General features: G+C 51.7%; 7 protein-coding genes across 7 annotated transcripts; 3 read left to right on the top strand and 4 right to left on the bottom strand.

Annotated features, from left to right (window-relative positions):
• Positions 1-70: 70 nt before the first annotated feature.
• BJY04DRAFT_43739 (M48 family metallopeptidase) lies at positions 71-2360 on the bottom strand. Its single transcript, XM_073720384.1, has 9 exons — positions 1372-2360; positions 1074-1315; positions 732-972; positions 655-679; positions 553-598; positions 433-496; positions 350-381; positions 239-297; positions 71-176 (listed from the first exon to the last, which is right to left on the bottom strand). Exons 1-9 carry the CDS (start codon positions 1747-1749, stop codon positions 136-138), a joined length of 1128 nt encoding a protein of 375 aa, XP_073576738.1. The 5' UTR covers positions 1750-2360; the 3' UTR covers positions 71-135.
• Positions 2361-4479: 2119 nt separating this feature from the next.
• Positions 4480-7343, top strand: BJY04DRAFT_176818 (Zn(II)2Cys6 transcription factor). The gene is made up of 3 exons (XM_073709526.1): positions 4480-4969; positions 5030-5233; positions 5287-7343. Exons 1-3 carry the CDS (start codon positions 4837-4839, stop codon positions 6981-6983), a joined length of 2034 nt encoding a protein of 677 aa, XP_073576737.1. The 5' UTR covers positions 4480-4836; the 3' UTR covers positions 6984-7343.
• Positions 7344-7966: 623 nt separating this feature from the next.
• Positions 7967-8852, bottom strand: BJY04DRAFT_43612 (uncharacterized protein). The gene has a single exon (XM_073720381.1). The coding sequence runs from the start codon at positions 8582-8584 to the stop codon at positions 8117-8119; it is 468 nt and encodes a 155-aa protein (XP_073576736.1). The 5' UTR covers positions 8585-8852; the 3' UTR covers positions 7967-8116.
• Positions 8853-10738: 1886 nt separating this feature from the next.
• On the top strand, positions 10739-11419 carry BJY04DRAFT_212891 (uncharacterized protein; the record flags this gene model as incomplete). The annotated part of the gene is made up of 1 exon (XM_073714727.1): positions 10739-11419. The coding sequence occupies one exon, from the start codon at positions 10739-10741 to the stop codon at positions 11417-11419; it is 681 nt and encodes a 226-aa protein (XP_073576735.1).
• A 3852-nt stretch (positions 11420-15271) lies between these two features.
• On the top strand, positions 15272-17310 carry BJY04DRAFT_43620 (uncharacterized protein). Its single transcript, XM_073720382.1, has 2 exons — positions 15272-16762; positions 16811-17310. Exons 1-2 carry the CDS (start codon positions 16009-16011, stop codon positions 17143-17145), a joined length of 1089 nt encoding a protein of 362 aa, XP_073576734.1. The 5' UTR covers positions 15272-16008; the 3' UTR covers positions 17146-17310.
• A 165-nt stretch (positions 17311-17475) lies between these two features.
• On the bottom strand, positions 17476-18272 carry BJY04DRAFT_212889 (putative secretory component protein shr3; the record flags this gene model as incomplete). Its single annotated transcript, XM_073714726.1, has 2 exons — positions 17476-18044; positions 18227-18272. 2 exons carry the CDS (start codon positions 18270-18272, stop codon positions 17476-17478), a joined length of 615 nt encoding a protein of 204 aa, XP_073576733.1.
• Positions 18273-18491: 219 nt separating this feature from the next.
• rim8 (pH response protein PalF) lies at positions 18492-21048 on the bottom strand. The gene is made up of 2 exons (XM_073720383.1): positions 20557-21048; positions 18492-20502 (listed from the first exon to the last, which is right to left on the bottom strand). Exons 1-2 carry the CDS (start codon positions 21022-21024, stop codon positions 18682-18684), a joined length of 2289 nt encoding a protein of 762 aa, XP_073576732.1. The 5' UTR covers positions 21025-21048; the 3' UTR covers positions 18492-18681.
• Positions 21049-23260: the final 2212 nt, after the last annotated feature.

Genomic DNA, 23260 nt, shown 5'->3' with positions numbered 1-23260 from the left:
ACTCACAGCAGCCAATCATGGAGTTGGAATCATTTTCTACAATATCCATGCCAGCAGAGATGTACAAGAACACACAAGATATTCTTAGTTCATTATATAAGACACTAACCTACATTTGCTGTGTTGAGCTGTCTCCTACCAGCCAAAATCGTTGCGTGCTTGTCGAAAGCCCGGCACTGTAGACACGAGAGTCAGTTCTCCTGTAACTGAGGGCAGAATTCTTAAGGAGAGCACTTACTGTAAGTTGCGATGCTAGAACAGCCGCTATCCTCATATGCCGTCCGAGCCTTATCTAACCTAGAGTCTAGTTAGTGGTTCGCCCTTTCCTCTACATGGGACCATATCGTACCATCCCTGTATAGCTTCCATGCGATTGTAATTCTTTTGGACGTTAGTACGAGTTTTAAGTGTTTGAAACCCGAGGCTACCTACGGTTGGATGGGTTGACAAGAATTGAGGGGGCGACTGCTTTTCTGCTTTTTGCATGCGATCCCAACTGGGCATGAATCAGCAGCGGTTCATCCATTCAGCAAGCAGAAGACATTCACTTACAGTCCCACGGCAGCTTCGGGGTTGAAACATGCTTTTGACATAATCACTGGTTGACATGTTAGTGACCGCTCGATAGGCAGAGCGAGTCAAGAGAGAACATACTAAGGCCGATGTTATCCGCCTCCGCCTAAAAACTGTAAGTTGTCGACCTCAACTACAGCATGATGGTGCACACGTACCTCTTGCGTCCTCGAGTTCGGCAGACTATACATAAGGTTGAGGATCAAAGATGGAATCTGCCCGGACACATCAAAAAGTAATGCGGTCAAGAACACAATTCCCATGGTCACGATGCTGGTACTCATCCTCTCGCCGGTGTGGTGAGCCGTCACATGAGCGATTTCATGGCCTAGAACAGCTGCTAGTCCATCTTCATCCTGGGAAATGGGTAGAATCCCCGTAAAAACAAATACTTTGCCACTGAACAACACAATGCCTTAGTATCCAATTTTCCCAGGCTTGGTTTGGGGGCCGGCCGCCCTAGAGGCTGATGTAGTAGACAGCACAGGATATGCACATACCCTGGAAGTACAAAAGCGTTTGTCATGTTATCGTCCTTGATGACATGAACCCTCCAGTCGGCGCCTTCTATAGGGGCCTGCGGTATCAAACGCTCAAGAACGTGTCTGACCATGACTGCTTGTGGGTGGGAGTCCGGAAGGATTCGCCCGCGGTATTCCTGTAAAACCTCTTGATAACTTTGTTCACCCATATAGAGCTCCTGCTTGTGCGAAACACAATTGAATCGGCGGCGTCCGGTCTCCTAAAGAGTCAAGTCAGAGACGATGCACAGGGTGTCTTGAACGAGAGAGCGCTCACCTCTACCGTATCCGTGTTGTACACATAGAATCCGCCGATGATACCTCCAACTGCCACAAAATGGTATGGTTTTGCGTTCCTCACCAGCTGGAAAAACACTGTTTGCCCCTTAGGCCCGTCAAAACGCCTGTACTTGAATCCATTACTATAGGCTCGCTGATTAACGTCCCGGAAGTGAGGTAGAGGAGCAGAGCGAGAAGATCGGAAGGAGGTGCGAATGGACGATAATGAGGCGTTCGTTCTCTGCGTGCCCACACATGGCGTTGAGAAGAGTCGCGCGGAACACTGTGAGGGGATTGCGGAGACGCGGGTGCGGGATATGGGAGCCGCAGTTTGGGCAGCGGCGCGTAAAGTGGATGCTATTGGAAAGCGAAACATCGTTGCGGCATGCGCATCTTATGAGTTCCCGATGACGGTTGATAGTTGTTCTTGGGAGAAGCGCGGAATTCGGCGAAGCTGACAGCGAGCAGCTGTTGAAGGCTGAAGGGCACGGAACCACAAACCTTACATGACGTCTAGCGGATCCAGCCAGTCATGCATGGCCCGACCCGCAGTTGGCGTTCTGAACCAGCGCATAGTATACACATTCATGGGGCCATGAATAGATCCATAGATTATTGGGATACTGTCAAGACTCATAGAGAAGACCAATAGTTGTTATTGTTCATGTCTAGCTGGGAACTTGACCTGGGGAGATGGAGGAACAGACCTGTTGGATCAGATATATATTTCCGGATGAACCATATGAATTAGCGTTCTCATTTATTTATCGGTGTGAGCCCCAAAAAACCACACACTGACATGAACCAGGAGACAGAAGCATGCTTAGGCTTGATGACCTTTCAAATCCGTCAATGTCCGTTCGAGAAAGTGCGACAATATCCTGGAGTTTAACCTTGGAGGGTACTCCATACACCCGTCAGGCCTCAATCCATCCTGACAGTCGGAAAAGGAAACTCAGTTGATGGCTGGCGCTTATACTCCAAAGCCTATTAGGCTGTCAAAAATAGCTTACTCCGTATGGAACCGCCGTTGGAGCTTGGTAGAACCGTGGATCAGCCTGAGGCACGGCGGCTATTGACTGGCAATGACAGTGTCAAATAAATATAGAATCAGAGATCGGCTTCCAAGCAGGGCCGGCGGTTAGAGACTTTGCTTTCGGGTAGACGACCTGCAGGTGCTTTCGATCAGATGCAAGGCCAAAGTTTATTATCTAGAAGGATGAAACGATGATTCTGGAAATTGATCAGACGAGAACCTGTCCTTCTACATAGTTTCTATATCGGTTCCTGCGTCGAGCACCAGGGCTACAAGGGCCAGTCTTCGACCCGGCGCTTAACTGCATTTTGAGTGTTGGAAAGACATGGGGATCTATTTCTAGTACTTAGAGGTTGGAGGTTTTATTTGATAGTATGAGTCACTGAGTCATGGGAGATTTCGCTGTGGCTGGATTGATTGAATCGTGAAGAGAAACAGATACCCCGCATCCACGATTGCAAATGCACAGTGCCACAGTCTCTAACTATCTAAGTCTCTGGAACAATCGCAGAATCGTGGAGTAACTGAACCCCTGATGAGACATTTCGGTTCCTTGGGCAAACATGGAAGCCTCCCATGTTTGTTCAACTGCGTGGCACGAGTCTCTTCTCTTGTCAAGGTTGTGCCAAGGTTGTACAATGATTTGCTACAGACTCTTCCGCCACAAATTGGCACTAGACTCTAGGCCTTTTAAGGGTCGTGCTGATGGCCAGCATCACTGGTTGCCTCGCAGATAACGAATTTGCTAGCATATTCAAGTGAGAAAGACGGATACTCCGTGCCGCCTGTCAGTCGCAATCTCTGGAAATGAGTACTAGTTGACTCCGTCGCGAGAGTGACGGTGACAGTGTGACAAGAATCGAGGTGCAGAATCATCACCCGAGGATGGAGCACATCGAGTCCACAGATCCACAGTCCGTCAGAATGCATGTTAATTGTAGTTAATAATAGCAAAAGAGAGGGGAAATCTAAGAATAATCATGGTAAATCAGCAGAATCCTGGCGGCAATTGCAGTTAATTAAGACTCAGAGTAGTGATGCGATGGAGGCTGCTCCAATGGCGTCGGCGGGAAGCAATCTTGGCTCACAGGCTAAAGTAGCGTTGGATCTAGCGTGGTGCCTCCTGCACTTCATCACGCATCCTCCCCGTCTCATTCGACAACACCCCCGCAAAGCTTCTGCACGCACTCTCCCAACAGCACACCTTTGCTGCCATCCATTGGCTGCTGCTTGGCCATCCTGGAGTGTGCTACGACCCTTTCCAGGTGCCAACGTGATCCCTGGTCGTATGTTGTTCCTTCTCGCTCCCCGCGCTGCGCTGCCTGCTGTCGTCCCATTGCTCGTCCACCCGGCCACGAGCCCACGTTCACTCTGCTGCCGTGCCTCGCATTTTCCGCATCAAGGGGGTTTTGATTATCGCTGCTGACGCCAATTCAAGCTAATTCCATCTTCGCCTTGTCGGGCTTGCCATTGGCTATTGCGTTATCGAGGCTACGAGACTACAGGCAATTTGTCATGATGCCTTTCCCGTGAGTTGATGCCCGTAGAGTAGCTCACCGGGTCAAGCCCCTCATCACTATACTCCAGACTGACCTGATTGTGTCCTCAGAGCTCATAGTCTGTTGGATAGACATTGGGTGATAACTCATCGACAGACGACGTCCAAGGCGAGGGACTATCTTGGTGCCCGAAAAAGAAAGCAATCACACTCTCGTGCTAGAGCTCCGAAGGAATCCGCCGTAGCACAGGTCATCGGATAGCTCGGACTCATGATATTTGCGATACATTCAGGGCCAATCAATTGTCCAGCCGCCCATATTAACCTGGAGCTGATGTCCAATCAACCGGCATCGAACCCCCAGGGTGCATAGGCGCCGATGTCGATGACGGCCAAAAGTTGCCAAAATTATCCAAAATTAGCCTGCAAATGTTGGGACTAACAAACTAACCTGAACTCACCGGTCCTCTGGCCTTTCATCGTCTTCCCTGTCTATGCATGATTCCCTCCCCTGCTCAACACTAATTTAGTGGCAGCGGGCGATCTCCAATCCCTCCCCCGCCAATCCCATCCTTTCCCTCCCACCACCTAATTTTCCCCTTCGGTTATCTCAAATTCCAAAATAGAAACACCATGGAGTTGGGCTCGAGCTTTAAAGGTTCCTCGATCCCGCGATCGAGCTCCTTTACGCTTCTCCGTTTCCCCAGCGTCGTTCCCAGTCGCCTCATCCTTTGGCAAACCGCGCCTTCCGCTCTCTTGCCCTAATTAATTAGATAGCCAAGGCTGCTGGTCCAGCTTTGCACCTTAATATCACCGTCTACTATACACAGCTTGCCCTCGCCTCCCAAGTACCGCCCGAACTGCTTCTGTCGATTACCTGTCGAGCTCTTTGCGCAGTACGAACCAGGGTTCAATCATAATCGATCAAAATGCCGGCAGCATCACGAAAGAAGGCCATTAGCGCCAAGCGAGCGAGCGAGTCTCAGTGCTCCTCCGGGAGTGAGAGTAATTCAAAGCAACCTGCAGACGGATCAACAAAGCTACATAAGCGGTCACGCTCAGGTAAGGCATTCAACTGAAGTGATGTGGGCATGGCGCCTCTAACTCATGGCGCATCAACAGGCTGCTTCACATGCCGCTTACGTCGAAAGAAGTGTGACGAGAAAACCCCATCTTGCGGAGCCTGCAGCAACCTCAACCTAAAATGCGAATACAAACGACCAATTTGGTGGGGGAATGCAGAGCAAAGAAAGATGCAGAAGGAACGCATCAAGAACAAGATCAAGCAGACCAAGATGAATGAGCGCAATGGCTCATTAGCCTTAGGTAAAGAGACTGACTTTCTACAATCCCTGCTCGCCTAACAGTTTCTTCGATAGATCCCACGACCAGTGCTCGAAGCATGGCACCCAACTCTCCAACCTCTCCCGAGTTTGAATATGGTCGTCCGTTCCCCGAACCCACGTACGACATGTTCGCCTCGCATCTACCTACCCCTGCTGTGAGCCAGACTATCTACGCACAGCCGTACCCCTACGAGGTGGACGTCAGAACCGAGCGCCAAACATTTGTTAATGATATTCAATTACGCCACGACTCCATATCATCTACTTTCAGTACCTTTGCTCCACCGCAGCCGAATGCGCCACTTCCAACTTTCCCAGGTGACGAATGGTTACATGACGAGTACTTCCGAACTCCGGCCCTTCCAGGAATTGACCCTGCTCTTTGTGACCAGACAATACCAGAGCCATTCTACGACATGCTACAAAACATCCCCGTAAGTGACCATGACCGACCGCTTCTCGACCACTTTATCCACAACGTTTTGCGCATGAGCTTTCCGGTTCTCGAGGCCCACCAGCGCGGACATCTGCGAGCACAAGCAATTCTCCAAGCCCTCGAGACTAACAAGTGCTACCTACATTGTTGCCTGAGTGTCGCTGCAATTCATCTGAAGACAACAGAGGGTATCACTGGAGAACAGATCGACCATGACATTATGCGCAATCGATTCGAAGCCATTTCATTACTATGCCAGGCTTTGGGAGAGGATAGTGAACACCAGGAGATTCTTGACGCAACGCTAGCCATGGTCTTCTTCCATTCCACGGTTGGCCCCGCCGACGACAATCTTCCAGATATTCCGTGGCTGGATCACTTCCAGCCAGCTGCTAATCTAGTCAAGCGACTCGGGCTTACTGCAGACGCTCCGAACCCTTATGTACTGCCTCCATTCAGCATGACCTTGACGTCCTGGATCGATATTTTGGGGTCAACGATGCACCGAAAGACGCCAGAATTTGCGCACACTTATCGCTCAAAACACCTTGGTGGAGTCTCTCTAGGTTTGCGGGAGCTCATGGGTTGTGAGGATCGTGTGATGTACCTGATCTCAGAAATCGCCTGCTTGGATGCGCTGAAAGCGGAGGGTAGAGTTGATGAGATGCAGGTTTGCTCTCATGTGTCAGGCCTTGGACAACAGCTCGAATTCACCGAACCTGCCGATCAGCTGATGGAGAGCCCCTTCTCAGCGACTACAGGCTTGTTGCGCCCTGAGATCCTCACAAAGAACATGACGGCCATCTTCCGCATCGCTGCTCGGATTTATCTTTGCAGCCTTGTCCCCGGTTTTGAAGCAACCCAGCCCAGCAACATCAATCTGGTTCAAGCGCTCACAAACACCCTTCAGTACATTCCATGGGGTCAAAACGGATTTGACCGCTCACTTGTTTGGCCACTGTTCATTGCTGGCGTGCACTCCACCCCGGGAAGCCTATTCCGCACAGTCTTGGCCGAACGAGCTGCAGCGCTGGCGGAGCTCGCCGAGCTCGGGAGTTTCGGCCGGATGTACAGAGTTTTGCAAGAAGTGTGGCGGGTCACGGACGAAGCCACAGAGCCGTCTAGCGCTCGCGAAGACAGTGCATCTCCATCTTCGCAAACATCCAGTCCCGTGAAGGTGGAGGCGCCCAGCTCCCCCAAGGAGGACGAGATCAGCTGGCCGACGAAAGAAGTCCCAAAACCCCACTGGCGCGACATCATGCAGCAAAACGGCTGGGATTACCTTCTCCTTTGATTATGACACCGCACGATGATGTTCGCTTCTGGATGAGATTGTATCTCATAGCGTCGGGAGGTCTCTTGATGGGACCTCATCTCGTACAAGCTGGCTTGTACCTGCGACCTTTTAGTGAAACTATTTTTCGAATCTTTCGAATAATCTTCCATTCGTTATATACCCATTTCGTTTTGAACTCGTTGGTATTTCACTGCAGGTCAGGGAAGTATTGCTTCGGAGCCTTGAGTTGAGGCGACACTCCTCTTTGGGAGATGAACAACTGGGACACGTTCAATCATCCATACCCCCAAACAATCTATCTATCCACCAATGCATCACGGGGAAATTTACGCGGTGTTACCGGTGCTGGTTTCGTCTTTTTTTTTTTTTTTTTTTTTTTTTTTTTTTTTGGTTTCTGTTCTTACAGGGTTATGTTATGTTTACGAGACGGACTACAAGTTCCAGCAGCTGGACTACGACCCAGAAGCTGGACTCAGGTTTTCTTGTTGAATTTGGAGTTACCTTATCTTGGCTGGCCTTAAACGAATTGACAGGCTTGCCTCCCTTCTACTCCCCCATTTCTCCCTTCACATCCCACACTCGCTAGATCGTGTGTTGTTTGTATTTATCTAGTATACCTGTGGTATCAGGACTGGCGAATGGAGTATTATGGCTAGATTTGATGGCCTTCGAGGGCACGGATATCTCTTTTCAGAACTTGTATTGTATGCTCGTACGTAGTGTAGTGCTGACTTGATTAATCTAACAGACGTCGCGCAAGGTGGTGTCGGGACGTGAATGATTCGTCTTCTGCACGCCTGCCCAACCGGTGAATCTCTAAGTAGGTGCATGGCGTTGGAGATTCAGCCTCGTCCACTGTATGTGAGGGCTCTGACAGGTCGAAGTCGTTAGTCTGCAGACTAAACGCCCGTGTTCGCCGGTGTCCGGAGGCTCGAGCTGTTTCGTGCAGACTGGTGCATTGTAAGTTCAGTTCCATTACTTGTGTATTTGGCGCCATCTTTCTTGATGGTGTAATCTTCGGACTGCACCTAGGCGTTGGTGTGGTAGTTGTGCATCGTGTAAAGTAGAATCGGGTGAGAATGATTGCACCGTAGGCCATGGCCAGCCATGGCTAGCATTTACCTACCTTATCATGTAAGCCTTTGGCCCATGATCAAAACAAACGAATGTTGGTTTATTGACTGCAGTTTCATGCTAGGAGGTTGGAGTGCTGTCGAGTAACTAGACCAGGCTGAGAAGAATTGCACCGTGGCTAATCGCCCAGCCATGGCAACGACACATCTCTGTATGGAGTGTTCTGACCCAAGAATTGGCCAAATGGAGGCATCGCTGCGCCCTTCAAATATGCAGATACCCACGCACAATATAATGAAGTTTAAGTTTCCGTTGGTCGAGGCGTTCCGCAAGAGCTCCATGTTGAGTGTTGACCGGTGAGAGCGAGACTTTACGCGTGGGCTTTGATATCGTGGAATAGCCGGCTGGCCATGAATGTGGGCTGAGTCTTCGTTTATAGGGCCGGTCTTATTACTTCGCAGAAGTGGGTAGGAGAAGCCTACTGTCCAGGTGAAGCGGCTCCTCCAGAAACACTCATCTGTCATCCCTCGAAGAACGCCTTCTCTTGGAAGCAGAAGGGGCCTGTGAGGAATTGTGAGACGTAGAGAAGCTCATTAAAGGCTGCGTTGTACCGAGAAAGAATATGCAGCTCGCTTACAGCTCGCTTCTCGTGCGCCAGAGGATTCGTTACGTTAGTGCGAGTGTGTTGGTTCGACACAAGGAAGTAGAGCAGGCTATTGACGGGCTTTCTCGCTTCGGTAGAGCACTCCGTAGCATCATGGACGTTCATTTTGGTTTCTAGAGCTTAGTTCAGGGTACCGCATTGCGCTAAGATGTAGAGCTCCAAAGTGTGTTGGTGATGAAATATCTGTTTCAATAAAAGTATCCAACAACCTAGCTTTTGGTACGTAGTTGCAACAGTACTGGGTTGTGATGCGGCCATGCAAGCGTTTTGAGAGTCAACGACCCGGCCACGAAGTCGAGAGGTCAAAGGCCTCCAATGAACCGATCACCTCCAGGCTAGTACGTATTGATGGAGATTTCCTTATAGCGAGCCGATTGCTCAAGCTTGCGGTTCTGGTTAGACAGGTCGCATCTTGCCGGCCACGCCAACGAAGGATTTGATATCGGTCGTGCTTGTTGGATCAATGTGCGACCTGAGTGGTCGCGCCGTTGCACCAAAGAGGAGCGAAAGGTAGCATGGGGCTCGCGGGCGTTTAATATACAACCGTGTGTCGGCTGGATGCAAATCGAGTCGAGCATGACAACAAAGGCGCATGACGAACCAACGGTAATCGTGCATGAAGGAGCGAGACAGCCATGCTTTTGACAGAGTAGCACTAGGATAAGCTAGTTAGCAAACCGTACCAAACAGACAGCAGCAAGCAAAGGTGATAGGCGAGGGGAGCTGCGAGCGAGCGCTGCAGAACTGCAGCTGTCTGCGGGGTGGGTTGTTGCATGGCAACATGATTGCGACTCCTCGCCTCCAACATGTGTCTGAACCGCTCATTCGTCGATTGAGGGGCAGGAGGCAGGTTGTAAGCGCCGAGGATGAACTGTAGCCGCCGAGCAATTTACAGCCAGCTTAGCTGCTTCCCACGGAAACCCGACACACCCAAGCCTTCAGCAGCCCCAACCGCCGGGCTAAGAGAGTTATGGGAGCGAACGGCCCAATAGCAGCTTAGATTTGCAGGGCTGGCGTTCGAGTTTCCAACAGAGGATCTTGGGGGCGGCTGAATTGGTGCTATGCTTCGGTCTCTTAGCTGCTTAAGGGAAGGGACACAGCATTCTAAGGCCCGAAAGGCTGAAGGAGCAAATCCGTGATAGTGTAGAAGGTTTTTTTGAGGAAGAGGGGAAGGACAGTCAGTTATTTGGCCCCAGCGGTGGAAAGCGCGCGACAATCAGAAGGATCTAGTCTCGAGCTTGCTGGAATTACTGGGTCGCCGGGACGTTGGAGGGATTGACTGGCGGTAAAAGACTGTCTTGAAGGGCGCGAAGGAGATATAAAGACAGCAAAGATCCCGCCTCATAGCCTGAGGTTTTTTGTTCGGCAGAAGCGAATTCACTTTCTCTTCACCTTATCACCATCCATCTGTTGATGAGCCTGGGCTGTGATTGGTAAGCAACATACAGCCTGACCCTCCTTCAAGAAACAAGCAGAGCAGAGTGACGATTGAATCAACATTGCAGGGTGAGTTCTTCCTCTTCCACTCTGGAGGAGAGAGCAGCCGCGCAACCTCGAGCTAAGGGTGATGGCGCTAGCCGGATTGGGTTGACTGACACGGGATGCGTAACACAGATCGGTATCCGTCTCGTACCAGTCCCGTATTTAACGGCGTTACCATACTCATACGACTGTCTGGAGTGAGGTCACCTCCATAAATAAATCACCCTCCTCTTCCTGCTTTCGCGCCCTCTTCCCCTCTCTTTCTTTCGATCAGAGAGAGAGCTTCAGCAGAGAGACCGTCTATCCACATCTACCTTTTGCATCCCTGCCCTTCTCTCCCTCACCTTGTCCTTCTCCCTCCGACCCCTCGCTCTCCTTGTTGGTCCGTCCTATACCTATATACTCTCGTTCGCATACTTCCACGCCCACGGTATAAACCTTTAAACTCCCACAACTTGTCGCATTGAGCGGTCACTCAAACTACCACGGACTACTACTCTCGTTACAACAACTTCACACGGACACCCTCAAGATGCCTTCCATCAAGCCGGTTCTCCCTCCTCTCAAGACCCCCAGCAACATCACCTTTCCCTCCGAACTACACTCCGATTCGAGCGCTAGCTCATCGAAGCATGAGGATAGCTCGTCGACACCGATCACACCTCCTGCCGCCTATACGGAGTTCTTAAAAGCCTTCACACCCATCTTCTCCAGCCCAGCGAGTGCCGAGGGCGTGGACTTTTCCAAGTACAGGTTCGACCGACCCAATGTCTACTCCGCACGGTCACAACCCTCAAGCGCTGTCAGTGGCTCCTTCAATTTCAATGAGCCTGCGCGGTCTGCTACAACCTCACTTCCACCGTCGACACCCTTTGCACCACCTCATCCAAGAAGAGAGCTGAGCAACCTGCGCCGCTTGCGCATCCCTCCGGCGCTTAGACATTCACCGACGTCGGCGGATCCATTGCGAAGTGCTGGGCCGCGAAGTGCTGGGCCTCGGAGTGCTACCAGTGCCGGATATCCTTACTCTCCTGTCGACTGGAGGCAGCGCTATTTCGATGCGCCCCGAAGTGCGAACCCCCGAAGCTCCACTCAAAAGATGAGTGTCCGACATGTCATCACGCATACCATCACCTATAAGACAACGGAACTGGATGCGCCACCAAAGGGCAAGCGCAGGAAGCATAAGCATGAGAGTGATGATTCCAAGTGATCTTTTTTTTCTCTTTTCTTTATTTTTTTTTAAGGTTCCAATCAGGCGTACTGCTTTGGTCTGGTGTGTGGAGTTATGGAAGGCTGTCTCATTCAGCGCGGGCAACAAGTTCCAATCCTTACTTTCTTATGTGGATATCAATTAAGTATAATCTAGAGAAATTTATTCCAGCACCTCGGTGCTCATCTCATCACATTAACTCCAACTGTCCCGAATACCTGGTAACTGGTGATTCCTCCATCATGACCGGCTTTTAGTCCTTAGCACAACTCTATTCTATAGTCTCGGCTTGTATACCACTTCTCCGATCAAGTAAGATGCAACGACCCAGACTCCACGTTGTCTCCAACTACCATCACAAAACGACAGCTCTGGAAGTTCGGTCCATCACCAACGTTCCAAACTTCCCCCACCCAACGAACCACTCAAATCCAAGCAAAGATCGCAAACCCAAGATCCAAGCTGGAGTCGATTCACATGCCATGCCCTGAACCAACCCCACCCCGAGTTTACCAACCTGACCTTGATCTCAGTGCTCACAGCCTCTTAACCACCCCCAATAAGAGAATCGGAAGCCCTATCGGAACCCCCGGCTTGCCAGTGGCCACCCACCCTACGTAAACATGTCTCATGGTCCCACCCCGCCATGAGCTGACGCAGGGGCAAAGTTCTTTGATTCGAGCTGGGTTTGTTCTAAGGGACGAATCGTTTCTATTGGAGGCGGGTGTCGGGTATGGACTGACGTATTCAGCTAGCAGGGCTAGTGGGTTGATTTTCAGGTTTCGGGGAACAAGGTATGAGAGACAAAGAAAGAGGTTGACTTCGGCCGGGGCTTCGGGGTTTTGAAGCGTGGTATTTGGGATATTCAACTCGTGATAGAGTGACTTGAGTCTGGCAGTATGGTGTGTGAGCTAGCATAATGTATGCTATCAAAAGAATCAGATGGATGGTGTTGTGAGGTGAACAGAGAGTTTGTTTCCGAGACGAGTAAAGATGGGTAAGAAGGCTTTGATTCGGGGTGAGATAGACATCAAGAGCATAGATTCCAAGTACGACTAGGATCACTCCATTTTCATTCCATGTTATCAGTGATAGAGGTGAAGTTCCATCGGCCTCGTACATACTATCTTGATCCAGAAACCATCTGTCCCCCGTAATTTATCCACCGACTGCCTAGTGTCCACACCACAAGCGGCAAAAATACGGTAATACCAGTCCCAATACCACCGCCGATAATAAACTTCGAGATCAGCCATCGCTCAGCAAACCTTCCTGTGTGCTGGGAATCTCTTGTGCCTGATCCAAACTCTACCAATCCTGCCAACAAATCCTCCTCAATATTTCTTTCCTTCCGCCGATCATTCTACTTGTCACCCTCCGTAAGTGGTTCGCTCGACAATCAGAACAACTACTCCTGCATGCTGTCTCGCAGCTCATGGGAACAAACTGTTTGATTGGGCGACAAGGCGCGCTGCAATGCGTATCGACAGGGGACGGAGGGATCGTTTCCAACCCTGTCTTCTTCTGTTTCATGCTCCTGAAGAATACCGAGACGGCGTATGAAACGGACGCAATCTCTCCTATTTCTATTTTAAAACACGTTCGAGACAGCGGTTTGAGATGGAGATTGGTTTCGAGATCGCTTGGAGATTGATTGAGATGAGGATCATGGATGTGATAGGGGTGCGTAGGGTTGTTTCAGCATCAGCCAAAAATAGTTGGTGCAAACGGAGTCGCTAGAAAGTAGAAACGAAGGAAGATTACCGGGCGCCCGCGGGCTATCCAGGTCGCTGGGAAGTGGACTCTGGAAGGATCTGGTGGTAAGTGCTTCGAGTCTTACTGAGCACTGTCTTTTCCCTTGATCCCCAGTTTCCTCCGTACAAAGGTGTGATATCTGCATGTACTTCTCCCGTAAATGCCACTCACTCCCCCCATCACATACGCTGCACCTCCAACCTCAAACTCAGGCAATTCACACCCAGAGGCTACAACTATCACCCCTCCATCACCCGCACCCATCTGCACCCCTAACCTCCCCATCATCAAGATCGACCAATCAGCTTGCCTAGCGGGTGATATCCAGGACAATGGGCATCGTGGCACCTGCAGTTAAGCGCCGGCGCTATCCCTTATCGAGTATCGGGGGCCGCTAGTGTCTTGATGGGCTGGATTTGTTGATACTGTTCGTCCCCTCTTTTGTTCGTCTCTGGTTTGAGACACTGCGATTGGGTGATGGAATGGTGGGTGCGTGGGGTTTGGTGTGTAGGTTGCATGGTGGGCGCTAAAGGATGCGGGTTACTGGATCCATTGCCCATGATGGCTCTTGTTTGAGTCTGCCTGGTTGCTCAGGACGGAGAGGGGATTTTGGTCATGGACACCTTTGTGTTTGGCTCATTCAACTCGTCCCCCGAGTATTGATTTAGTTGTCAAGAATATGGCTGAGTGCACCCAGGATAGATATAGTACTCTACAAAGTAGCCGGTTTGCCATAGCCACAGAAACAGCCGCCAGGCTGAGCTTGCCCTCATTCCTCAATGTGAAGGATTCAGCAAGGTTTCATGCAGACGCACCTCATCACACTCGACCATCCCATATTTGACGCCGTGATCTCGCAACCCTGGTCAGGCCTGCAAGGACCCCAACCCCATCCACCACCCACAGCACCCCTCCTCTGGCAATCGACTCGCCTGGCATCTGCGATGGATCCGCAGTTATGCTCCTACTCCGCGACTTCTGTCCAGCATTGTCGGTACTGTCAGCTTCAAGCAGAGTCTGGCCTGTAATACGATTTCCCAGGTGGTAAATTTGACTAGCTGCTTTGTTCGATCAGCAGTAAACAGTGCGCTTAATACTCCACGCGCTACTCCGGATTTTGAATCAGTTGCGCTGCCGTACATTGACCTAAGTATATGACTAGGGGCACACTTCGCTGGCCTTAAACATGAAGCACGAATAACCTCTCCCTGAGTATGGCTGCCTGCTTACCAAAGGGCATGAGAAGAGCCTCGGAGAGTGGTATCTGGAGCTTCATGACGTGGTGCCTAGTCGAGACAAGGCACGGAGAAAACTCGCGAGCCAAGTAACGAGGCACCGATGATCTTCGCAAGAACTCCATATGTGCCGAAGGACGTGCTTTGGAATGACATTGTCGGTAGGCGCTTCCCCTCGTACGTCATCCGGCCAACCAGATGGGCAGTATCAGCTTGAAGCTGCATCCGGGTCACGTCAGAACAGTAAACTCGATTCTGAGTGGTCAACAAGGTACAGATAGAAACTCTGCCCCAGCCAATAGGCGTGTATAGTTCCTGAGCATATCCGGTTCTTCGCTAGGTTGTCAAGATTCTCGACTCCGAGTAGGGCTGATTGATGGAGAAGTTGACCAAGGATGGCTGAAGCGGACGTCTAATCTTGGCTGCCGACTCTAGTCCTGTTTGCTGGCTGTGATTTCAGGCTAGAACGTATTTGCCAGTATTAGAATATCATCGGTCTCGTGCAAAAGGTGTTTTTGACGCAAACTCCAAAAGGCCACGACAAAGCACAGAACTGAGCCGCTTCCTGTTTCTCTTCTCCGCTGGCAGTACTACCATGCTGATGACTGACACATGCAAAGCTGAATCTCGAGGAGGGGTTGGCTGAGGCAGGCAGCAGCGGTCGTCTTCGCAATGCTCCACTAGTGGCAACGAAGTGGGACAGACAAGACAGCTCTCCAATCCGAGGCAGAAACCATGCTCTTTCAGCCTCGAGGCTCGAATGGTCGAATCTATTCTTGTCTGGTGGTTGAGGTCTGGACCGGATATCGGTATTCGGTAGCTGTCAAGAGCCGATGGCGATCACTCCTTCCCCATCTGTCCAGGGCGAGCATATGGAAAGAGCCTCATCGGCGTGATTCTTTACAGTGCCGAGTCATCTGACGGTTATTCATCCTTTCTTTAGGCCGGTAAGGTTGACCAGGCTGACACTCAAGCAAAGCTGTCTTTGTCGGCGGTTTCACCGCCACGCTCAGTATTGGTTTGTGAGCAGGCGCATTCTTTGATGATCGGCGTCGGGACTGCTCGGTTCTATCGGGGCAAGTGCTTGGTTGATGGCAAATAATCAGAAAGGCTTGTAATGGAGACCGGAGCTAGAGAAATATTTGTAGTCGGCGTGAGCTGGCTGAAAGGGAGAAGAAAGAAGAAAGAGAAGCCAAGGTGGATCTATAATTAGAACCCACGGACCCCTCAAATCATCTTCCATAAATAACAACACTCGTTCACTACTGTGGACATCCGGACGAGGCTAACGCTCATCCCAGCGAGAGAGCAGCACCAGAGTTGCCTCTCCAGGCCTGAATGCTCGTATGCTTATCCTCGCCGCTCATATCCCGTGATTCCTCCCCTCCTCTCCAGCCCGACAGCCTCTCTTCTCCCTCCCAACGACTCCTTCAGATGCAGCACCAGCCTCAACAGCTCAGTCCCCCCCCCTCCCCCCGGCTTTTTTATCTGAGTGCATTCTAGCCTTTTTCCTATTCTAGAAAAGTCCCCTTTTTTTCTTTTCCTCACTTCCTCTCTTCTTCACGCAACCCACCCCCTCCTCCATACATACGTCCCGCAATGTCTCAGTCCCTACCGACCCCGTTTACCCCGGATAGCGACTTCACCTCGCTGGAGACCCCCCGTGGTGTTAGCGGCAGCCTCTCGATTACAGCTCTCGCCCGCTTCGAATTTGAAGCTGGCAAGGGGAATGATGGCACGAAGATCCTGATGGTCGAGTGGGAGGACGACGACTGGAGTCGGTCCTCTGCGCCACCGGGTGGTTCGTGGAATGTGGAATGGGAGGGAAAGAAGGCCGTCTTGCCCGCGGACGAAAAGACAAGCAACAATACTCGCCGATTGTACTTCCTGCTACCTCCAAACGTAACTATACCACCCGGAGTGACATTGTCATACAACCCGCCGGCTTCCGCGTCCACCGTCGAGAAACCGAGCTCTATACAACTCAATCCGCTACCTGCTATTTTTCCGCCGGAACTTGGAGCTGACGGCAGGTCGGCTGGCAAGAAGGGTGTACTGCACACAATCTGGGCGAAGAAGCGAGTACAGGTGCTGGACAAGGAGATCCACGAGGAATCGTTGAACAATGTCGAAGGAATCGCATTGCACATGGCACTGCAGGAGAAGGAGTGGATCGAGGCCAATTTCGGACTGGGGCCTGATGCAGCTAGGCTGGCGCTGCAGAATCAGGATCCCAGTTACCCAATGGGACCTGCGACGCCAGTATCTCCTAGCACTGGAGGCAAGCTTGGAGAGAAGCTCAGGGGTCTGAAGTTGCAGACAAGCCAGCGCGAGCTCGCGACGCAGACAGAAGGTACTTCCGCCGCGCTCAGCCATGCTTAGGCATCACTAACTGAACCAGGATCTCATTTGCTTTCTCCACAATCGCCTGACGTCGCCGTCTCTTCATTCAACTCATTCCATATTCAACCAGCCGCACCTCCACCACAGCCAACCCCAACATCTCATCCCTCAGAACCTGTCAAGACGGTAGCCCACTACCCCCCGGAGTCAATACAAGCCCAACAAAGCGGTGGCTTCAACACGGGCTTCGCCTCAATGGGCGCAACAGCTGCGCCCGCGCCCGCGCCCACCTCAGATTCCGGCGAAGACCTCTTCGCCAAGGCACTGAGCCCCAGATCGCCTGATCTCCCACGGAGTCCATTCTCATTTAGCCCTGAATCCTTGCATATGTGACCACGAACCCTTACGTTGTTGATGTCGAGCATAATTGCTTTGCTTTTGCTTTCTCTTCTTCCTCTCGTTATATAACTGCGCCTGTTATATAAGGCCCGCATGATTCCCCCGACAGCATTTCCCACGACGAACCCGACTGAACCTGAACCTGCAAACCCATTTTCATAAATAAAATCTCATCGATCCGAGTCGAAAGTCTCATGTACATAGAACAATCAAGTAGATACCATCAATCTTGCTTCCTCCTACCTGCCCTATCAACCCTAACAACAAACCCCAGTTAACAATACCAACCCCTCCAAGAAATGATAAAAAAAAAAGTCCCCTTCTTTAATTCGACTTCTTCTTACTCCCCACACTGCCAGACTTCTCCTTCTCCTTCCCCTCCTTCTTCACCGCAAAGGACTCATCCTCCTGCGCATCCTTCCTCTCCGCATACCACTGCCCCGCCTGCAAAACCAACACGCCAACAAGCACCAGCGCCAGAATCGTATTGCTCGCACTCAGAACCTTCAAGCTATCCTCGCGCCCAAGGATCTGCCCCGCCTCTTCGGTATTACTCGCCAGATCCGCCCCATAAACACCCCCACTAGCAAGCCTCAGCCCCTTCACGATGTTCGCGACGTAGACAGTTATCCCGCAGGCGTAGAGGACGAGAGACGCGCCGTCGAAGAGCATGTTTGATTCGGAGGGCTTCCAGAGTTTCATGACGAGGCCGGCGAGACCGAGGAAGATGACGATGTGCAGAATGCGCGGGATGAGCGGGGGCGAGGCGTGGATGAGCTTCAGGTGGGTTTCTAGGGAGTCGTAGGCGGTTGCGGAGGAAGGGGAGGTCGACCAGAGGATTGGGTAGTCGTAGGGGAAGAGGGAGAAGATGATGCCGAGGAAGAAGGATGTTGCTGGTTTATTTTTTGTTAGTTTTGTATATCTAATGTTCAGTCGCACATGGTATGGAAGCATGATGTGAGGAGAGAAGAGGGGATTGCGCGGGTTATTGGCGACAGTGACGAGTCTCGTGTCTGGGCTCGTGTGTCTAAGACAGAGAGAGCACGGGGATGGATTAGGGATTTGAGGGACATACGGCAGACGATTAGGAAGGTCGCGAACGACCCGTAGCGGAGAGTCATGGTGACTGGATGGATGGAAGCTTTGGGGAACAGCCTCTTTCGAATTGAACGGGGTAGAATTGACGGGAGAGGAGAGGAGATGAGAGAGTAGCTGAGGGGGAGAAGTGGAAAAGTGTCGCCTTCTGTCGAGTCTGATGCCAAGCCAGCCCGGGGCGCCTTCTCCGGCTTAATTTGGGGGTTTGCACCTGGCGAGTCAGCGTCTTTTGATTGCTTATCTCTGGTTGCTCTTTTTTTTCTTCCATCTTCTGTAGATTGATGCTGTACACATTGGAATATTCCACAGATATATTACACTATCGCCTCCTGATGTGGTCATTATAATTCACTAAATAGAACAAATGTGGTATCTCCGCTGAATCCCAATCGCAATGCATAACAAATCGATTCGACATGACAAAAAAAGACAGTATCACCGATGATACCGAGGTAGTAGCTCATCCCCATTGGCAGTTCCTCCAACAAGTTGTTGATCGTCTTCGTCGTCATGAAATATGGGCGCACTTGGTCCATCGTTTGCTCGTTCGGTGGGAGGAGCATCCGGGTCATCCGGCGCACTTGCTTCGATCATCAACCGCTGGCGCTCCAATTCCAGCTTATCCTCACCAGGACGGAGGGTTTGGACCAGAGGCGTGGAGCTGCTTCCTGCAACTACCGTCTGTACGGACTCAGCTGACATCAAAGCCGGCGACATCCCGTTCATCCCATTTACCCGCGGCGATGGGAGATGGTGGTAGTCGTTGATATGATCATCATCAGGTAGAACAGGAGCGGTGGGCATTACCGCTTCCGCGGCTGATGAGGGACCCGCCTCAGGTTCGCCGGGAGGTTGACTAGGCAAGAGCGTCTGCTCCGCCCGTCGCAGTCGTTCCTTTTCGTCCACAGGTTCATCAGACTGTGGACTGGGCAGGACATTCTGAGGTGTGAAATTTTCGTGCTGTGGCGGATCAGAATAGTCCGGCCACTGAATATGATCGTTCCCGTAGCCATTTGTTTCGGGAGAATGCTCAGACTCGGCGTTAGGCATATTTCCTTGGTGATCTGGACCCCAAAACTCTCCATCAGTAGGGTTTTCAGCAGTCTGCTGAATGTCTGAGCCCTCTGCGGTAGATGTGCGCTGAGCTTCGCTCTTGCGTCGTTGCGAGTCCCTTGTCCCAATAACAACCTCAAACGCGACGGCAACGACTCCCTTTTCACGGCGGATCTGGTCCGTATCCAAAATGTTGCCTCCCCAGTTGGCTGTGATGGCGCTCCCACCTGCATCATCAGGGTTGACAATCTTTCCATTCGAAGAAAAATTGCGGCCGGATGAAACGAGGTTAAAGCGTGGAAGGAATCGCTCAGGCGACGTCAACTTGCCGCGAAGATCGACAACAACCTCAACATAATACCGGAAATTGATCATACTGCCCGGTGTGCGGGTGATGGTCGGGAATGCATCTTCCGGAATACGTATAGATGTTTTGATATCAGCGGTCAAAGTTGTCGGATCCACCATCAGAGGTGCAAAAGTTTGCGTCAGGTCTTTCCGAAAAACACTGCTAGTACGAGCAGTGCCTATGGTAAGACCACCAAGACCGGTCCGCGAACGAGGGTAATAGTCCTCATATACTGGCTTCTTGCCATCGGCTGTGAATCCCATTGGAATAGCAGGATGAAGATCTATGCGACCCTGTCGATATAATGTTATAATGATGCCATGCGCGCTGCGCACTTGTTTTGAATGACTGATCGTGATCTTTATAGGCAATGTATCACCAGGTAGCACGCCAGCGCGCAGCACTTCGGCTTTGGCGGTGATAATCTTGTCAGAAACAGAAGGAGTGATGCTCCGGGCTTCACTATTACGGACGCCGCTACTGGCAGTTGAGCCAGGGTCCATCACGATCTGAAAGCTTTGACTGCTGTTGCTGAGTCGACTGGACGAGCTAACATTGCTGGGTGCTGGGCTCAGTGGAGGCCGATGGTCCAAAGCAGCTATAGCCCCGGTTGTTGAAGGTTCAAGCGATACTGACTCAGGCGCATCGGACCCTACCGTCTTGGCTTTGCCTTTCGACTTGGAGCGCCTAGAGATGGGCTCAAGACTTACGACCCGGGCTTTGGGGGCCGGAAAGGATGAGATGTCGATATTTTCTAACAGATTGACGCGTTTCCGGCAAGACATGGTCGGATTTATAGTTGTAGGTTTTGTTAGGGTGGACGTAAGCATATAAGAGATGGTGCCTCTCTCAAACTGCATCTTACGTTAGCAATGTGTTCAGTCCAAGCCTGAGAGACGGAGAGTTACCGTGATGCTGCTAGGGAGTGCGTATGGAGGAAAGGACATCTCAAATCGGAACTTATAGATTCCTTCCTTGAGACGGCCTTCACCACAGAGTACCACTTCATCTTCGAACAATGTTGCGACACCATTACCCAGATACTCTGCGCCTCGGCGCCCGCGCCCAGGACCCAGAGACCCAACATCCGGAGGAGCCTCGCCCGCAGGAACATTGTTCTTGAAAACTTTGACAATGCCATGCAACGAGATCACCAAGTGTGTTATGCGAACTGGTCGGACAACCGTCAGAATCACGGTTCCCTTTATCACATCGCCCGGAAAGTAGGAGCGCCAGGGATCGTCGGGTTCGATGTAGAAATCAGTGACACCGCGATTCCGTTGGCCGAGCTGCGAGCGAAACTTGGACAGAAGGGAAGTGCGACTCCGACCGAGCGGCGGGGGAGAGGTTTGGGCGGAGAAAGGATTGACGGACATGACATACGAACACCTCGCCCTGTCCATGAAAGAGCAGAGGGTCTAGTGATGTCGCGGAACAAGCGAGAAATATAGGTTTATTAGAGCGAAGATAGCGAATTAAGGTAGGTCGATAAATGCGAGAGGCGAATCCCTCGGCGGACGGTCCTCGAATGGATTTAGCCAAGTGACGAAAGACCGAAGTGGGCACGTAGTCGGCAGCACGGCGAAGCAAGGGAGGCTCTGGGGACAGGAAATGAGAGCGCGGAAGGGAGGAGGAATGGAGGGCAAGACAGCTGGAAATTCTCCGTTCCAACAATCCACCGGGCAGTCGGACCTAATCTGGGCCGTCGGGCGCGAACCAGTGGTCTAACCACAACTAGAGCACTCAGGCGCGAGATTGTGCTTCGAGGCCTTCCTCCTGGGTAGTCCAGACCACTGTCTCGCCCAATGTACGAATGGAGGTTCGGCGGATAGGGGTTTCACACTGCGACGAGCGAGAGAGGGGGCGGAGGAATGCAAGAGGACGGGAGGGAAGGCGTCAGGAAATCAGGAGTCAAGACGACAGGCCGGCATCATTTCCCACGACGTTTTCGACCGATAACAGATATAGGGATGTCTAGTACACGTCTTCACACCTAGAGCTATGAAGAGAATAGCTTGATCGTCAATCGCGACCAGGGCGAGGGAGTCGAGGTGAGTGCGGCGAAGAGGGGGCTGAAGTGAGGTCGGAAAGGGACGGAGGAGCGTGTCGTCGGCAGCGGCAGAGGTCAAAGGCGAGGAGCAGCTGCAGAGGAGGATCGCAGCAGAGCGAAGGTAAAGAGAATGAGGGAGAGGGAGGAGGGGACGCGAAAGGGAGGAAGACTGGAGTCGATGATGAGAGAGAGAGGGAGAGAGAGAGACAGAGAGAGAAGAAGAGTTCGCGATAAGCAGGCGGAGAAGGGGAAAGGCCAACGGAATTCGCGTGGTGGCAGTCAAGCTTCTCTTGGGTCGAACGTAGTTCGTGGCTCGGCGCCTCCACTTTCACTTTGCCCTCCGACCCTCACCATCAGCTTCTTGCAGATGACAGCGATCAGCATTCTTGTTACTCGAGTCTCTTTCTTCCTCGAACCCTTGCATTCTTGAGCTGCGCTCTTATCTTCGATGATTATCTCCTGTCTTTAGGTAATATCTCCTTGTGCGAGATGATACCCGGTAGGGCCTCGCTAGCGGTCGAGTAGTGGACAATAGACTCATCGCCTTGACTCGTGCAGGCAACGGCGCATACATATTAACTATTATTAAACCGCCTGATCAAAGTCAAACCAGCTCTCGCAGTCCTTCGCCCTCCACGTATTCGTCCCCATAACACTCCCTCTGCACCGCTTGCATCACCTCACGGTCCCCGCCAGTAAGCTTTCTGACATACTCCTCCAGCACGTAGATATTATCCGTCCACATGAGCGCTCGCTGGCGACTCTCCTCCATCTCCTCCTTCATCTGCCCAACCCCTTTCCCCTCCCTAGTGGTAGAAACCGCCGTCCACTCGGCCAGTAAGCGGTTGCGCTCCGTCTCCAACGCCTTCCTCGTCTCCATCAGGGCCTCCCACTCTTCCTCGATACCACCTTCTTTGTCCCTTTGCTTCCGGCGAGCGGCCAAATCCGCCTCCGCTCGCTTGAAATTGCCCTGGACTCGCTCCACATCCTTGCGGAGCTGACTCAACTGCCTTTCCCGTTCTTTCTTCTCATCCCCGCCGAAACACCAGTACCAGTTGCCGCTGCCGATCTTCTCCACGCGGATCTTGCCCTCATCGGTCAGTTCCTGGAGGTAGTCTTTCACTTGAATGCCGTTGATTGACGCGACGGACGGGATTGTCTTCTCGAGGTCTTTGAGGGTGTGGCAAGTTCGTGTGGAGCGGAGATGCGAGACGATCAAGCCTTGCTTGGCGCTCTTGGAGAGTTTCGGTGGCTGTAGATGACAACATTATTGGTTTCAGAAGCTCAAGGGGTAGCTTTGGTGTTTCGATTTTAAAGATCGAGGCTCACCATAGTGGAGAATTTGCGGTGGATTCGGTTTCAGTCATGCGCGCTCTGACGTTCTGGTGGACGGGGCGTCGAAGTGAGGGAAAAGGTGAAGAGATACGAAATAATGCACGAGTAGTGGTGGATGAGGTCAAGATTCACGTAAATTAGTGGGCTCAGAATAGCTACACTGCTCAAGCACGGTTGCAAAGAAATGCGGAGGTTCGGAGATGCCGCTTGAAGTTGAAGTACAGAGC

The sequence above is a fragment of the Aspergillus karnatakaensis genome (assembly GCF_047715665.1).
Source record: "Aspergillus karnatakaensis strain CBS 102800 unplaced genomic scaffold BJY04scaffold_2, whole genome shotgun sequence".
Classification (NCBI taxonomy): domain Eukaryota; kingdom Fungi; phylum Ascomycota; class Eurotiomycetes; order Eurotiales; family Aspergillaceae; genus Aspergillus; species Aspergillus karnatakaensis.
The sequence above is the reverse complement of the archived record's forward strand: the minus strand, read 5'-3'. Positions and strand labels throughout refer to the sequence as shown.